The 18,397-nt window shown below is 42.0% G+C and overlaps 1 protein-coding gene across 1 annotated transcript; it reads left to right on the plus strand.

Annotated features, from left to right (window-relative positions):
* The first annotated feature begins 5,159 nt into the window (after positions 1 to 5,159).
* On the plus strand, positions 5,160 to 18,274 carry LOC115812738 (TSC22 domain family protein 2-like). Its single transcript, XM_030775228.1, has 3 exons — positions 5,160 to 6,913; positions 16,683 to 16,734; positions 16,907 to 18,274. The coding sequence occupies exons 1-3, from the start codon at positions 5,193 to 5,195 to the stop codon at positions 17,222 to 17,224; spliced, it is 2,091 nt and encodes a 696-aa protein (XP_030631088.1). The 5' UTR covers positions 5,160 to 5,192; the 3' UTR covers positions 17,225 to 18,274.
* Positions 18,275 to 18,397: the final 123 nt, after the last annotated feature.

Here is an 18,397-nt window from a genome sequence, read left to right on the forward strand (position 1 = left end):
ACATAACAGAGCTTTTTTTTTGCTACATCCACAACTAATAAACCAGGAAATTAAACTGAACAGAGCCAAACTGTTTGTGAGAGGAACCCCTTGTTAAAGTACCTGCAATCAGAACTGCGCTTAAGTCCCTCTTGGTTTGCAGTTATGTAAAGTTCAGTGTTACAACTCTGCCCAAGTTAGAAGTTTCTCCTTTAATTTGTTCCTTAATTTGCTGCTGGACTGGTGTTCTAGCATGACAGAGAAAGTGTTATGTTTCTATGTTCTCCTAACGTGTTAGAAATGGGCATTTAAGTCTCAGTTTGCATCTGAAGATCAGACGCCCTTGAGAACATTTGTACACACAATTTTGCACAATACATTTTTTACTAATCAAGGTTATTGTGATGTAGAAACTGGAAAGTCCTTGAGAGTCTTGAGTTTGCGTTTCTGATTAGGTTTTGATACAGACCTTTTCTTTCTCCCTGTTTTCCCTGTTTGATCTCTTCAATTATTTTGTTTAGCCCCTCTCTTTACTGCTTTGCTTAATTCATTTGAAAAATTACCATATTTTAACTGTAATTTCATGAGTTATGGGAGCGCTTTCATAATTTCTGTTACAGTATTGTCAATTAGTGTTTTACAAGTTTTGAAATGAACATTCAAATGCAATCTGCACAACATTTTTTGTGTTAAGCACAGGGGCGGTTTTAGGCATGGGGGACATGACCTCAGGTCTCCCCACTGGAAACCCGAGATAGAGAATCTATCAGATAGTGCACCTCTAACTTTGTCCATGAAGATTCTCAGTCATCCAGGTCATAGTTATCCAAGAAAGGGTTAAGTCAAGGGGAATTGGACTTGGTTGTAGATTCTTGAACACATTTTATCTCTCATCCAAGAGGCTTCTTCAGTTCTGACTGACTAGTGGGGAGTCCCAGGTATTTAACCTCTGAGGGGTCGTTGGCAAGGCCATCATGTGACTTGTAGTTAGTTCTCCCGGTAGAACCGTGCTTTTGCCCACCCACTTTGAAACTCGTTCCGCTGCCGATGGTGTGCACACCACCAAGGTGAATTGGTTTAGTTTTGACTCTTCATTGATAGCGCTGGGACATGGGTATTGATGCTTGAGTGCCAAATCAACACAAATTGATATTTGTCATTGTTACTTTTTTAGATTTATGAATCTTATTTTGTATATGTTTTTATATTTATACAGTTTAAATGTTATGATTAGATAACACAATTAGACACACAATTTTTGTTGGCGGTGTGTGTATGTGTGTGTGTGTGTGTGGGGGGCGGGGGGGCGCTCTGAAGGGGGGAGTTTGCTGAGGGCGCCATACAAGCTAGGACCGCCACTGGTTAAGCACATTTTGTTGCAATGTCTGGCAGCAGTGTTGCCGGTTGACTACAATTACATAACATTGTAGCATTGCTTCTTATAACATATGTTTTTGATAGCAATTTGCAGTGATATCTGGTGAAGTATCAGTCGGTATGAGTACATTACTGTTCTTGAAGGAAAGCAAACAATTTAATTTAACTTTATTTAATTTAAGGATTTTTACTGCAGTTGCATTTACAGAAATATACTGTTATTTAACAATTTCTTACTTACGACTTTGCTGCTAGACTTGTAGCTGTATATTACAGGACTTTTTGTTTTTTACAGTGTAGAAAAACAGTTCAACTCTGGAATCTTATAAAAGCGTTCACCTGATTTGATAACTTGCAACTGAGATACTCTTGACATATACTTTTTCCTTTTTTTTCTTCTTTTTTTTAACATAATTTTCATGTTCACCCAATCATTCATTCACTACTCCTGCCCTGTGGATGGTGCCACTGCCAACCTGCAGGAAATCACTCCTTTCAGGATAGAATAGCTTCATCACAGGGATTACTTAGAATGCCATCTGAAAATACTGGCATTTATGTTACCCTCTAAGTAGCTGAGTGTACAGAACCACGCTGAAATACACCCACATCATACCATACAACTACCATAATTCTTCCCCTGAAACAATCAGCTGATTGTATTAGTTTTTAGCCTGCATTAAATATGCACTCATGTTGAGAAAAAAGTGAAGGATGATCTAACTGAACTTTTTTCCACTCCTCAACAGACAAATGTCTATATTCTTTACTCAAATATGCATGTTTAAGTGTAATAAAGAGTTTATCCCACCACATGCATATGGTATCCCTGTGAAATTCCTGATAGATTGTTCTTGGTTTTTTGAACAGAATTGATCCTAACTGATGATGTCTTTACTTCTGACTTTGATTCCAGCATCAGCAAGTTGACAAATCTTCAGCACAGATTCTCCTAGCAAAAGATCCCTAATAATCATTCCTCTTTCAATCAGCTCTAACAATCATTCTGTCTTTCAAAGTCATTGAGATCTCCTCCTCTGGGCATTTTAGCCAAAATAAGAGACATCTACCCACTTCTCTTTCACACTGCCTTAAGTAAGATGTGATATTATTTTCTTAAGTCAAGAAGCATGCCTAGTGGGAGCACTTGGTTTAAGTACACTGCTTTACCAGTACCAGTGCACCAGTAGCATCCAAGTGAAGTTTCTTTGGCATGAAAATACAGATAAGAGCTATGTTAGATAGCTGAGGTAGGAATGATCAGTCAAAAAACTTTTTGATGAAGCTCTGCGATTTTCATCTTTTATCTGTGATGATTAATGTGGATGGTTAGATATCTCCCTGAAGCACATCTCCCTGCCCCCCAAGCAATCAGACTCCTGAACCACTGACACCACACATGCACACATTGCTTGGCCCCTTAGACTGGAAGTGGTCTACATTACATTGCACTGCATGCCCACTCAATATTGCACTGTTCATCTACCCAATCCAATACTGTGTACACACTACTGTCTATTCTGTTGCACATGCTGTTGCACATGCACTTTAAGATTGTTCCACTCAGGACTGTTCATCCACTACACATTCTTATACTCCTATACTCTTATATCTTCTTATATTTTTATATTTCTACATTTCTGTACATTTCTATTTATTGCACCTGTACACATATATTCCCTTATATATCTCCCTATATTACCCCTATATTTACCTTTTTTTTGTTCTTTCATTATTATTATTTAACTGCTACACTTTGCAAGTTGAGCTGGTTCCGAGCCCAAGAATTTCATTGCTGATAATGATGTCCACATTGTTATCTAGTAAATGACAGTAAAACTTGAAACTTGAGAGTTCTGGGATGTTCCATACAACCATACAGAGTTGTGTGATTTTTTGCTTAATTCAGGACAAACTCAGAAAAAAAATTATTTGAATACTTTACAGCTTTAAATTGCATATCAGGAGTATGTAATCTTACCACCATAAATAAAAAATCTCAATTAAAAAACTATAGCTTCATGTCATTTGATTGGGAGGAGCGACCTCTGTTGGACATTTATGAAACATCACTGATTTGTTTGGTACATTGTCGCAGACATGGTGACTCTATTATATGAACACCATGTCAGTGAAACAAAATAGCGCAGTTCGGGTTTTGTTTCCCTCCGCACTTATCATATGTTAGGTACGTTAATAATGTGTTATTTAGTGTTAGGGAAGGGTAGTTGTGAGAGGACTCGGAATATTTAGACGTTTTATCATTATTTCATTTTATAAAACTCAAGTTTCCCCGTCTAAAGAAGCTAAAACATATACATATATTTTAAATGTATATATTTTGCAGCTAAAGGTGTAAATATTACTTTAAATTTAGCTTTCGCTTTATTTACTTTATTTTATTTTAACTGCCTGAAACGTCTTGTGTTTGAAAGCGTATCCTTGGCTACATGCTAGCACCACATGTTATATTCTTTGCATGTGATCCAGGATTCTCTACAAGACAGGCCTTTGTGCTTCGACCGAATATATTAGGATTAGCATACACTGCAGTGCAAAATGTGGATGCTTCTTTGCAAAGACCCCTTGGGGGTCTCTGAATTGTTCGTAACTGGGCCCCCCAGTTACATGTTAAACGTGTCAGATTCCTAACTTGGAAGACGGGGGGGAAGAATGACATTTTGAAAACGGAATAGCTCTGAGAATTTTAATGCTGGAATAATTCATGCAGTAAATCTTGGTCTAACTATTTGTAGAAACATATTAAACATAGCATCGTCATAGATCCAGCAACGCACTTCATTCTCAAAAAGTGTACTGTCAGTGCCTTCAGTACAAAAACATTCTTACAGCAGATGAACGGGAAATATTATCTGATTAAAGAAAAATGTGACTGGGAAAATACTTCACAGAAAGATACAGCACCTGCTGAATTTCAAACGAGAAAGAACTCTTAAAGCAAAATTTGTGGTTGGTATGATTTTTCAGATGTCATTCTCTTCAAAACGAACTTAAGGCGGGAACGGGCCACTCAACTACTTGGCATTTACATAAAAGCTAAGTTGTTTGGCAACCACCTGCCCTGACGCGAAAACGACCGTTTTACCAACGCCTCCCAAACTGCGTACGTAAGTCAAATTCATATTCAGTATCGTCATGCGTAGACCTTGTTGCGCTCGTTTCCCAGAATGCAATGCACATTTACATAGCCATCTTGTCGGGAGGTGAAATTTTAGAAATTCTGTTTCCGAAGTCTGTGAGATAGTAGTTGAAGTCTTTCTCTGGTTGCGCTTTTTGCCGAATATTTTTTTTAATAATATCCGAGTCGATAATTAATGAGTTGGTTACCTTACAGTTGGATGAAGACGTATTCTTCAGGATGTCTAACATAATTATTTCTAGGTAAAGAAGTCTCAAAGCTAACCAGCTAAATGAGAGGTAGGGGGAGCGGGCCCGCCTCAGACTAAAGTAGCTGTTGCAGCTGGGGTGCTGCATCTGCGACAGCGGCCATCTGGCTACTACGGAGACGTGACATTACTTATCAGCACAGGCCGGTTCTGTCAGGCCAGAGCTTTGGACCAGTTGTGAACAGAAATTCAAGACCAGGACAGGTCTTTTTCACTGCTTTTCGAAGGCTGGCAAGGAGTGCTGTGTGGTCGTAAATGCAACAGGAGAGAAGAGGAAGAAAGATGACGCATGTTCATCTCGCTAATAGCTCTAAACTGTGAAATTGGTGCAGTACCAAAATTTGTGCTATTTGCGAAACGTAAAAAGGCGGTTTAGCCTTCTTTATTACAGCTGTTAAGTTTGATACTGGAATTGTAAACATTCCCAGTATGTCTAAAATGCCGGCGAAAAAGAAGAGCTGTTTTCAAATCACAAGTGTGACACAGGCTCAGGTTGCGGCCAGCAACGCAGCGGACGACACAGAGAGCTTGGACGACCCAGACGAATCTCGGACTGAGGACTTGTCTTCAGAAATATTTGATGTGTCTCGGGCCGACTATGAACCTGAGGTGTGTGACAGAAGCTCATCCGAGGAAACATTAAGTAACGTTGTAGATTCGGAGGCGTCACATGCACAGTCTGGGCAGCAGCCTGCAGTACCCGCGGCTAGTAACGGGAGTTTTACTTTCCGTAACGTTGGGGCGGCCGGGGGTTCTGGCCAGTCTTCCACAGGCCAAGCCGCGGTCACGCAGCAGTCTGCCCCTGCCGCCAGTGGAGGGGCGGGTAACGCAGGCGTGCCCGCAAGCACGTCGCAGTCGTCAGGGGCAAGCTCCACAACAGCTACAACAACGAGCTGCAGTTCACGCTTCAGGGTCATCAAACTTGATCATGGTACTGGAGAGCCCTTCCGACGGGGTAGGTGGACATGCACCGAATTTTATGAGAAAGAGTCAGAAGGTTCAGTTATCAGTAGGACTGTGGATAGTATAAAGCACCCAAGTCCCTCAGAATCGGGGGCAGACCGAGACAGTGGGTTAGGGGCTACAGGAGGTTCCACTGTGGTGCAGTCTGGGCTCTCTGGCCAGGGACCAGATTCGACAGTGGATGCTGTTTTACATTCTACCCCTCTTTATCCTATGGAATCTCAGCAGCAGCAGGTCATTCAAGGATCTGTGACCCGTGAATCTTTTAGTAACAAATCTGGTGCCGTTCCAGCTCCGTACCAGCAGAGCAGCTCTCATGTTGCTGCTGCTGCTGCTCCACAGAACCTCCTCCCGGCTGGACAAAATGGCTTACACCAGGGCATACATGTCCAGAAATCCCCCAGCGTGGCCCCAGCTTCTCAGACCCATCCAATTGTCTATCAGACCCAGCAGCAGTCTGTGGGACACCACCTGCAGAGTCAGTCTGGCCTGGTTTCTGTAAGCCAGCCTGAATATGGCCAGCAGCATCTTCCTGTCACAATCACACAGACTTTGCCCGTAGCCAATCTCTCAGTGGGACAGGCTGTTGATCAAGGGCCCTCCCCAGTATCTGCCATGGGCCTTGGGGGAGCCCAGGTTCTTGGAGCACCAGGAGACATGAGGACACCCTCTGGGGGTGTTCACGTAGCGGGTGGTCAACCAGCCTCTTCGTCAGCACCAAGTCTGGGACAGCCACAACAGCAGCAAACTGGTGGGGGGATGGTGAGCAGTGTTGCCACAGGGCATCCTGGAGCCTCTGTTCAGCAACAAAAACCTGTAGGCCAATACAACTCTTCAGCCGTGGTCCATGGCACCTCCATAGCACAGCAGGGCACCCAGAACATGGCTATGCCGAGTATGGGGATTGGCAACACGCCAGCCACAAATGTGTCCACCACGGCACCAGGGCAGCAGACCCAGGCGACCCGAAATGGGATGACGGGGGGCATGAGCGCCCCGGGAGCGGCCACGGGTGGCTTGGGTCAGATGGAAGACAGTCGAAGGAAATCAGACGCTTTGTCCCAGGTTCCCGTGGTCTCTGGGAAAGACGTGGTGAGGACGCTGATCCCAGACAGCCTGCAGCTGCCTGGCCCAGCAGTGAACAGTTTTTTTGGAATATCCATTGCTGTTGACGGGGATGATGACAGGTAAGCTTTCACCTGTATTCTGGTTGGGGCTTAGAAATGTCTCTCAGATAGTCATGACTGAACTATCAGTGGCTCATAGTTTTAAAAACCCACCTAATTTTCAGTCTCGCTAGTTAACAAGTTAACTGCTGAGTTAACGGAATTATTCATATGGTGTAGCACTTACCAGATAACACTAATACAGATCTTTATGAAACATTTAATTAAGAACAAGAATGAAATGGAGGGCGGGAATGAGGAGTGTCTCATATGGTCACATGGCTTGAACTGATTTTCTGAAAGGGATGTAGAAGTCACATAAATTATGCCTTGGACAAAAGACAGAACAAAACAACTTTGTGCCGTCAGGAGATTCAGATTCAGTTTGTTGTGATATGTGTGAGCTCATGGTTAATACACAGTCTCTCAGGGGAAGAACATACAGTGGCACACAGGAAGGAAGTTAAATGATTGGTGGGTCTCATTAGCGCTATAGAACAAGCAAGAGTGAAGCCCACTGGAAAAAAAAACAGGCTTGGGCCAACTCCCTCTCAGCAAAAGAAAACAGATCATGTGGTATGACAGAGCTGGAATCCAGCTCGGTTTAAATAAATAAATAAACAAATAAATAAATAAAACATCAAACCAAAATCTAGTAAGTAACATGTTGTGTAAGGGCATGTCCTACTTTGACCACTAAGCTGTCTCCAGTAAGCAAAGTGCAATAGTGTGACAAATGTGTTCCCAATTCTTTTTTAAACTTGTGCTTCCTGCCACATTAGAAGACTGAGCTTGTGTGTGTTGTGAGTGTCAAACTCCACACACCAGAGTTAGATGTTGACTCAGGGTGCAGTGTGGTCCTGTACCTAACTTTGTTCTTTTCCGCTAAAAACAGACCCATGTGGGTTGACATGATACTTTTGTTGAGCTGGCATTTGTCTCTACTGAGGATGGATCCCTTTTCTGCAGTTCCCCAGTCTGCTTTGTGGTTGTGACTTCTGTTCAGTATTGAACTTGAAGTGGTATGTTGTGTAATACAGAGTGCCAGCAAGGTTTTATGAAGTCACATATAAAACAATGCCCCAGAGGTCACTCAAACAGTAGCCTAGTTGCGAATGGGGAAGCAAAATCTCTCTTGCAAGAAAAAGGAAGCCCTTTTCTGGTGAGTCGCCAAAGAGGTTGATCAAATTTTTATTTGCTGACTGAATTGAAAAGTGACAGTGAATATCTGGTGACACTGTTTCATCTGAAAAGTGTCGCTCTGCTTCCTCTCAGCTTCTCGGCTTTCGGTTCCTGAGTTGCAAGTTGCTCACAGACTGTTCGCTGGGCAAGGCAGAGAGGAAATGGTGCACTTTCAAGCTGCCTTAGATGGCTCTGTGGCTTTGAAGTGAAATTCACGTAGTATGGCCTCCCTGGCAGCTTTTTGCAAGCACAGACCAAGATCCTGCTTTGCCTGTTGCACCTCTCTCTCTCTCTCTCTCTCTCTCTCTCTCTCTCTCTCTCTCTCTCTGTCTCTCTCTCTGTGTCGCTCTCTCTCTGTCACTTGCTCACTCTCGCTCTCTCTCTCTCTTCTCACTCCTCTACCCCACCTCCTCCTCCCATCCCCCAGGGCAACAACAATAACTGTGCAGTACCCTGAAAGAAGGAGAGGCCACTCTGTGTTTGGAGGAGGCCTCAGCAAGTCCACTTGTCAGTAACTAGTAACACCTTATTCAGCTGATATGAAGGGGGGAAGGGGGGGGGGGGGGGTGAGTTGTGACAGAGGGACCATATCACACGGGTAACAGTAAGCCTTCCTCTGTACTCCACTTCGAAAGATAAGACATGCTCTGCAACGCATTCACGTGCCAAAGATGTTGTTCCTCTGTCAGTAGGTTATGACCCCCCCGCCATCTTCAAAGTGATAAAGAGGCAGCTGCGGCTTTGCCTGACACCCCCCCCCCCCCCCCCCCCCCCCCCCCAAAGAGTGAGAGAAAAAACAAGCGCTCAAGTACATGTTTTGACGTCTTTGATGTAAAGGTAAATCTCTAACTTTTGAATGTTAACTCTTGGCCACTGTTTTTGTATGTGCGTGTGTGCGCGCGCTAGAGTGTGTGTGTTGTTGTACAGTTGAAATAAAAGAATTTAGCTGTTTCTTCAAGAAAAATATTCCTGTTCATGAAATATTTCCAGAACCTAAACCAGTATTTATGATGTAAACTCGCTGCTTCAGATGAGTAAGCCAAAGGCATGTTAAAAATGAGTTTTAAAACAGAAACAGGAGCAGGACCAAGGCATTGCACCATGAGATGAAGTAATTTAATTCTTGTCTTCACTGTAGCAGGTGCTTGGACTGTTTTTCTTTACTACGTTATTTTATGTCATATGTTTTATTTTTAAACAAATCAAAATCAAGAACTCACAGTGTTGTAGAGCTGATATGCTTGAGTGCCTGAAGAACTGGTTCTTCCCTGATTTACATCCCCCGTCAGTTTATGTAGGTTACAGTTTGCAAAAAAAAGAAAGAAAAAAATCTTCCAAGAGGTCAGCATAAGGGTGTTTTAACATACAGACTGAAAACACATTTGGAAATGAAGCGGGGTTTTTTTATGACTAATTTTGCAGTGAAGGAGAAATACCTCTCTGAGGGGCAAAAACAATGACTGCTTTTCCATCTAGTAAATTTCTAGGAACTGACAGTGGAGAACTTTTTTTCCTTGGTCTGCATTTGGAATTCTCTCTTTCAGACTGTACAATAACATTTATAAACTTAAGCAAGGCTTGTATTAAAATGTTTTGCATTCACATGAACTTACATTTAGGCAAGCAGTCTGTTGTGATAACTTCTAAAGAGCCCATCACATTTTTTTATGTATATGTGCTTGAGTTTAGGACACTGCAAAGCAGAGACTGTTTAGTCCGGCATCTGTAAGCATTTATAAAGAATTACCCCTCTGTTGAGTGGGGTGGGGGTTGGCTGGTGCCCCGTCTAGTGGTTAGAATGTGTAACAGGCTCTCATTCAGTAGTTATCTGATCACAGCATGTGCAGATACCAGCCCCTGTCAGGAATGACAAGTGAGATGTCAGATGAATGTGGGTGTGTATGTGGAGACATTGTGCACACGGATGTGTTTGTGTGTGTGTGTTAGGAATGTTAAAGAGGAAGTACACGTGAATCAACTTATTACAACCCTTACCATGTTATTTGTTGTTACATCGCGGTTTCTCAAACACTTAATTTTTTAGTATTTTCCACCAAAATGTGTATTTTCCTGAACAGCCTATTAGTCACTAAAGAATACACTGATTGACAATGCCGTTAACAGTCATAGGTTTGTTGACAAAGAATTAGTAAATTAGTTTTTAACAATCAAATTGGTAAGAAAGAGATACCTTTTTCTTGTCAGGGCCAGAACTTCTTTAGTAATGTTTTATCTTGTTGATACTATTCTCATTTGCTCTTACAGGAGGCAGGTCAAACGCGTGTCCTTCACTGTTTTCGCTTTAGGACATAAATCTTAATCTGTTAATCTGTTTTTGAAGGGTCTAAAATTATTTTAGTACACACTAGATATCATAGTGTGATTAACAGAAAGCATTGTTAACTGTTTCTCTACTTAAATAACATCAGAAATACTGAGCTGAACATTTAATCATAACAAAGTGATATTCAAATTGGGTCCACATGTCAGCGGGAGTGGACTTCCCCTTTACAGCTGAATCAGTTCCACAGTGACTCGATAAAAACTGTGTTATTCTGTGGAAATGAGATACGATCTATTGCTCATACACTCTGGGCATTCATCTAATGTTTTTATAAAGAACAAGGATTGATTTTCATGACAGGTGTTTCTTAGCACATTGTGTAATCAACAGAATGTACCTGCCCCTCGTGCTCAAAACCCATCACTTTCTTTTGGTCTTTGTGGCATAGAATCCCCCCTCAGGCTTTTGGTGCCCTGATTCAAGACAGATGCATTGTATTGTCCATACTTTCTCTCTTTCGCATTCTCTCTCTCTCTGTTTCCTTTAAATCAGTCCATCAGTCATCACCTGTCCCATAGGTACTGCCACAGCTCTGTGTTAGTTGAGAATGGTACCGCTGTTGGAATTCTCAGACAAAAGTTTGTGGAAGTCCTTCTCCTTTTGCTCCGAGAGGCCTGCAAAGGCTTCATCTTCCCACCCTGACTTCTGGATAGGTGAGATTCATCACACACCATGTCATGTCAGCCCGGGCTCTTCACATTCTCCTCCTCGTGGTCTCGGAGGTGACATTTGGCACTCGTTCCTTGTGTGCACTGCCTTGTGAAGCTTATGGTGTATGGCCTGCTGAGCACTGGTTCACCCCCTGGTTCTCTCACCCCAGTGCTCTTCCTCACATTTCTCCTATACTTTCTTTGGGTTCTGTGCCTGTGGGAGGACCCCCCTACCCGGGGGTGGCAGAAATGTGAATAATTTTGACCTACATATGGGTGATGGATGAGGCAGAGGCCAGTGCAACAGTAAGCCTCACAGACTCTCAGCTTTTCCAGATTATCGACTCGCAAATGCCCCAGACGTCGCAAACAGTGCTGCTGTTGCAGGTTGGTTGGCCCTTGTGTTTACAGAGGAACTTATGACCTAGATAAATAGTTGACAGTCCAGTGAATGAAAGCGTTCACTTAGTTATTTTCATCTTCAAGGGTGGGTCGCTTGTTTGCTCAAGGGCTTTGTGTGTTTGACCGAACCATAATTCATGGCCAGGAGCACGTGTCCACCCCGCAGTAACACCATGGGAATTCTACAAGGCATGTGCCGAATTCTGGAAAGTCCCATTGTATCACAGTGCCAGTTCAGGCCTATAGTTCCACCTGAGATCCACTGAACAGTTTCTCACTTCAGTGTTTTTCTCCTACTGTGGCACTGTGCCAGAACCGTACATGATCTGCTTTGGCTTAAGGCAGTGGTAGAGTAATTCTGGTCCAGGAGGGCTGAAAGGTTTGCTTGTGTGTGTGTGTGTGTGTGTGTGTGTTTGTGTGAGTGAATTGGTTTGTTATTATATAATAGTGAATATTCAGGACTGTTACTGCATTGGTCAACACAACCATAGTGTAGTGAAGGGGGGTTGGGGAGTTACAGTGCAGAAAAACCCCTCTCTTAAATGGACTTATGTTTGTTGGCTAGAAGTTATTATGGTTTAGCTCATAAAAACATATCCTACACAATGGGCTTCGCTGACGGTGTAGTTGGACGAAAGACAAAGACTTGACAGTCTTTTAACTCGCACAATTCACAGAAATGTCCTTTTTTTCAGAGAATTGCGAGGAGGTGCTACAGCAACAGAAAACTTGTGCCAGGGATTCTAGGAAAAACGCTCAACTTTTGAGTCAAAATATTCACACATGCCATAAATCAGCTCTCAGATACCTCCACCCCTTCCCTCTAGAGTGAAGTGGGATTTTTGTAAAGGAGAAATGGTACCCCCCCCGCCGCCCTCACTGAGCCTTCTCAAAATAGTACATGCTGTACTTGGCCTTAAAGGCCCTATATTTGGGGGGCCACTGGAGGTAATGATTGCCATTTCCTTTTTTCCCTCGGAACATACACTCATACACACATGCATACATACACACATATATACAGTGGTTAAAGACACATCATCTTTTCTAACTGGAACTCACATCAGCATTATTTATAAAATGTCTTATCTGTAATCAGTCGTTTCACATTAAATAAAAAAAAAAAAGTGAAATTTAGTATCACATTGTTATTGAATGTCACAGAGCAATAGGAGAAGAATTGAGTTGAACATGCCTGTCAGTTTGATTTGTAGTCACCCATGTGGTGTTGTACTCTAGAGAATAATCTGGGTCAGGTCAGTTTCACAGACTGCATATGTGAACTGGGGGGGGACCCTTAGAACCCTTAGAACCCTTAGTTTGCTTTGCAGTCAGTAACAGAGCACTTTGTGTCGAAAATGCATTATGTAGATGTGTTTCTTGATTACCCACATGTGTTGACTTGTTTGTTGTGTTGTGTTATTTTTTCATCTTAGCTTTCCCTTCCCTTCCTTAACTTTTCAACTTTTCATTTCAGTCTGTCTCTTTTTCTCCCTTTGCTGGGTCACATGACTCTGACTTTGTCCAGGAACCCATCTACAGCCTTCTTCCAAGCCTTCCAGTCTGGCAGCAGGCTCAGGAACTCAAAGGGTCTCTCTGATAGGTACAGTAACTGAGTGATGAGCCCAGGGTGTGAGCACAGCTACTGCGGGCTTGACAAAGTGCATGAGAGTTGGCATGGGGGGAGGTGGGGAGGGGGTCTCACCATTCGGCACAAGTCTCCATGGGATGGGTAGCTTTCACCACTTCTGCTCTGTTTAAAGACCTGTTTGGAGTTGCTGTTTTGCAAGCATTGCTATGCGTAATTCACAGAATTCAACCGTGTGTCATGGCTAGCAAATGCAGTGCATTTAAAACATTTTCTTTTATCTGTGTGTTCACTAATACTATGGGTGGCATAGTCCACCATGCTCAGATGACCCAAGGCATTATGTCATCTTTGGCTTTGCTAGAGTTGAAATTTATACACTGATATGTTCAACAGTCTGTTGATTTGTGCTGTTGTGAAACTTGAGTTGAAATTTTATTCGCATTGAATACATTTTTCTTTTGGAAAATATAACTTGGAGAAGAACCAGAGCGCATATTAGCCAAGCGCAACAGCAGTTGACTGATATGTTGAACAATATTTGAATCGTAGAGTCAGTCTTGTTTTGATTTCCTTCTTGAGTTCTTGCCAACAACTCTAATTAGGACTTAGGCGTTTGACCGTTTGACAGGGTTTCAGTTATAAACCCTACGAGTTACAACTTTAGCATTACTCAACAGTCACAGTCTCACTGCTGGATATAATGATGCTCCATTTAGCTGCTGTCTAATCCTGTTTGTCTCAAAGCAGCAGTTTTGTAATAGTCATGTGGTCCTGATTTTGGAAAACGTCAGGCTGTTTGATCCAAGAAGATTTCTCACTTGCGTAAGAACAAAAGGTATTCCCGTACAGTGCCATTGTCTGTTTCTTGACTAAATCTCCCAGTGATCACGAGTAGTTTCTTTCTTTTTTTTTTTTTTTAAACATTTCTCCGCTTCCCGCCTACACCTTGTGACTGACCGGATTGTCCTCGCATTTGAACCTTGGTTTTCGTCAGAAGAAGCCCAGGAGCGTAACGTGACTTAATCCGTGCAATGGATTGGCTGAGTTGTGTGATACCGCGGAGAAACGGAGCTCTCTGGCACGGCACGTCAAACGTTCTGCGGACTGCTTGGAGTATTTTCCCTTCTCCTGTCGGATTTTCATGCCCTATGACTGTCATCCCCGCGGCTCTTCTTGCTGCTTTGATGTGTGAGCTCCAAAGTCAGACTTGATGTTTCCATGTACTTTGTCCTTACCTTCATGTTCTAACCAGTTAAGCTCAGCCATCTAACTCTTGTAAACAGATAAATTCACAGAGTGCCATGAGAGAGCTAAGGCTGAAAAAAAAAAACCCTCATTTTTCCTTTTCTGTTCCAATGAAGGGTTCCTGAAAACGATATGTCCAAAAGTTTCCAAGAAACAGAGAAGGTTTACAATACATCTGTATGAGGTTTTTATCTCCCGAGTGACGATGGAACAACTTTAATTTGCCCTGGAGTTCATTCATTTAGCTATTTTTTAAAGAAAAGCCCATTTGGAAAACATTTTAATTTTCAGGTGTATTATACTGAAGCACCCTTGGTTCAACGACAGTGCTGGCCTTGTAGAAACTAAATATGTGCGTTGAGAGCTTGGTGTGTTGCATGTCATTATTAAAACTGGCAGTCTATGCTATGCCACTCAGGGCTCTCGCCGGCCTCCTGCCCTCACCTGCAGTGATTTTTTTTTATTTTTTTAACTTAATGTTTCTCTATTCTTTACATGTCTGGGTCTCACAGACCACAGTCCTTGGTTCCTCTTTTAAAGCTTTCCCTCAGTGTTCAGGAAGACTATTTACATACATGTTCCTTTTGTGGAATCAATCCAAACATTAGTAACCAGAGTTTCTGTGGTTCTGAAGCTGTGATGTGAGCATGGTTGTTTCACTAACATTGAATAATGATCTCCACGATGGTTCAAACACCGTATTGATCACTTTGAATTCCCAGAAATTGAATTTTAAAAATTTTAGGTTTAAATGTACCCCCCCCCCCTCCTTTTTTTTAAAGAATGGGAAGAAGATCTATATGAGGGTCTGTATTTCCTGTATAAGTGCTTATGTGACCACACTGTCAATGAAAAGCAAACGTTGACTGTTAATTTGGTCACAGCTGTGGTTTTCTCATACTTAAAGGTTGCATAACTAATATGCAGTGTGTGAATTTGTAAGTGTGTTACTTCATCTTCAGTTTGGCTGTTCTAGTGTGCTATGATGATCAAAGGGTGGTACCGACTTCCATCCCGGCTGTCACTGTGCGTCAGGGATGTGAACAAATTCCATCCTAAACAGGCTCATTACGGTCGATACTAATCTGCTTTGCAACTCTTCCTGGACAGCTAAATTGCGGGCTGAAAGAACGGAATGTCTTGTGTGTCATGTTCAAAAACAATGTTTAGGGCAAAATTTGTTGGACAGTGCAGGGTGTGCGTGTGTCTTTGCGTGTGAGCGGGGCGAGCGAGAGAGAGACTGATTGACGGATGGACATTGTAATTACCGTCTTTCTCTTTTTTTAAAATGTTTGATACTCTCTCCTGGAACACTTGTGATAATTCATTAATTCGTAACATTTTATGGTTGTTGTTTCTTTAAAACAGCAAATTGTCTTAAGTCTTGAGAGTAAATTTTTCAGCAGTTTAATGTAATATAATAAGAGGGTATGTGCAGTCGATTTATGTTTGGAATTCATATGTGATTTAAAAGAGCATCAGTAGCTTTGATGCGAAAGAAAAGAGTATTTCGTTCTTTTCGCAGTTTGAGTCATTCAAGTTTTTTCACTCAAGGCAAGCAGGACTTCAAGTTAGTTCATTGGATGACAAGAATATTGTCGCTCTCGTACTTATTTAAGAAATTTAGACTCCTCCCAGTTTTTTAAAAACTCCTCAGGGGACTCGGATGATCAGTTTATACTCAGAGCAGACTGAGTACAAGCTTGACGTTTCCTCTTATCTAAAAGGTATAAATCTTGTCATGCGGTGCACAGTGTCATACAACGTAATACATTTCCATGGATCCCCGAGCGGCTATTCTGAGCACATAACAACGTATAGGCAGCGTTTCAGGTAACTTCCTAAATTGCTTCATAGCTACTGAAAGAAGACTAAACTTCGTGGGTCGAGTGAGGAACAGAATAGGACGATTTGTGATGTTATGATTTGCACGACACCGAAACAGTTAATGCTCCATATTAATATCGATGGCTCTCTGAAATTTGGTTTCACGAGTAGTCTCCGAATTCCGAATTCCTCTCAGTGTTATTCGACATATTATGGGTGTACGGAACGTTCAAAGGTCCCTTGCGCCTAAACAGTAGAAACCAAACATCGAGCTTCGCGGAACACATGCTGTTTCCGTAACTACAGAAAAGGAGAAAAATGAAAAAGCGACCTCTGTTGTACCGCTTGGTGTACTTTCAGTGGTGACTAATGTTTTGAGGGTCGTACATTTCGGTCAGTGAGCTAACATGGCGGTATAGTCGGATGATTAATGAAGTTTCCTGTAATATGTAATGCGAGGGGGGGAAAGTACGCTATTTGACTTTTTTATGTTGTTGTTGAGTTTAGTGCATAGTTTGAATCAATTCTCTTTTATTTTTACAATTTCAGTGCCTCTGGAGCGAGTATTGTCGCCATTGATAATAAAATAGAGCAAGCAATGGTAAGTCTTTTATTATTATTATTATTATTATTATTATTATTTCCAACTTTATTTTACTGTATGTGTTTTTGCTGGAGGAATAAACATATTTGAATGGTGGTGTCCTCTTAACACGCTATTTATTACACTAAAGAATTTTGTTTTCTGTTCGTTTTCTTTTTTTGTGTGTTAGGATTTAGTCAAAAGCCATCTGATGTATGCAGTGCGAGAGGAGGTAGAGGTGTTGAAAGAGCAGATTAAGGAACTGTATGAGAGGAACTCTGTGCTGGAGCGGGAGAACGCCGTGCTGAAATCCTTGGCCAACAATGAGCAGCTCTCCCAACTCTCCACCCAGTCCACTTCAAACTGCAGCAGTGGCCCTAAGCTGCTCCCCCAGCCTGGGTTCACTCAGACACAGCCTCCCCAGCAACAGCCTCCACCCAAGCTGGACGTCACGCAGACCATGAACCATCCGCCGCCGCAGCAGCAGCCCAATGTCACCTCTGCTTGAAGCCTGTTCTCTCGTCCACTGCGGAGAGAGGGGGAAGACAAATTCAAAAGCATCCTTCAATTCTGTCTATTATTACAAAAAAAAAGGAGAGAAAATCTGTCTTGTCCACCACCACTACCACCACCTCCACTAGCCTGAAAAAAAAAGCTACAAGCAGAGCTTCTTCAGTGTCTGTGCTGTCTGTCCTCCCAGTGTGAAGAGAGCGAGGTGTGTCCTTCTTTTGGGACCAGGTGCGGGCCCAATCCCTGGACAAGGTGGACAGTCTATTCATGTGAAACTGAGGGGTGGACCAGGCCGTAATGACAGAGAGATATTTTTTTAATAACTAAAAGAGAGAGAGAGAGAGAGAGAGAGAGAAAATACAGTCAGGAGAAGGGTTTATTTTATTAGCATTGCTGTTTCATGTCGTAAGAAGAAAAGAGTCTATTTTCAGAGCCATCGTACTTTACAACGTCTAATTCAATTCACCAATGAGTTACATTGTACTGTTTTATTATTTATTAGTGGGCTGCTATTTCAGAACAATGTCACAGATGCTGATATGAGATGAGTCAGAGCCCCTCCCACCCTCAAACTTACATCCTGACAATAATTGGGTAAAAAAAAACTGAAATGCAGTCAAAACCATAAATTTGCTCAATTTTATGAAATGTTTAGGGCACAGTTGAAACACTAAAGGCAGTTTTACTCTCTGGATTGAGAATGTGAAGTGGTCAGATCCAGTATGAATGTATACTATTTTTCCTTTTGTATAGAGTGTAAAGTATGAGAGAGAGCATAGCAAGTTTGTACAGGTTCTGGGGATGAAATCTTAACTGAAAACTTCAGCAGGCTACCTTGATGAAGAAAACTTCAGTTCTGTCACTAGATCTAAAAAATGTAATGTCAGTTGCCATATCTCCTGCCCCTCCCCTTATCCTGATGTTATGTGCATATGTTTTATTTTTGGGTTGGGAAGGGACATTTAAAAGCTGTGAAATTGTTCAACCTACTTTGTAACCAAAGATGCAAAGCTGTGTAATTCTTTTTTTTTTTTTTCCTTTTTCTTTAATTTTTTTTCCCTTTTTTGTTATGCACAATGTATTTTATTTGATGTTTTGCGCTTTTTTCTCTTTTTAAAATTTTCTCCTTTCACAACAATTTTTTTTTTTAATTTGTTGCAGTTTAGCATGT

Source organism: Chanos chanos, chromosome 5 (genome assembly GCF_902362185.1).
Source record: "Chanos chanos chromosome 5, fChaCha1.1, whole genome shotgun sequence".
NCBI classification, from domain to species: Eukaryota; Metazoa; Chordata; class Actinopteri; order Gonorynchiformes; family Chanidae; genus Chanos; species Chanos chanos.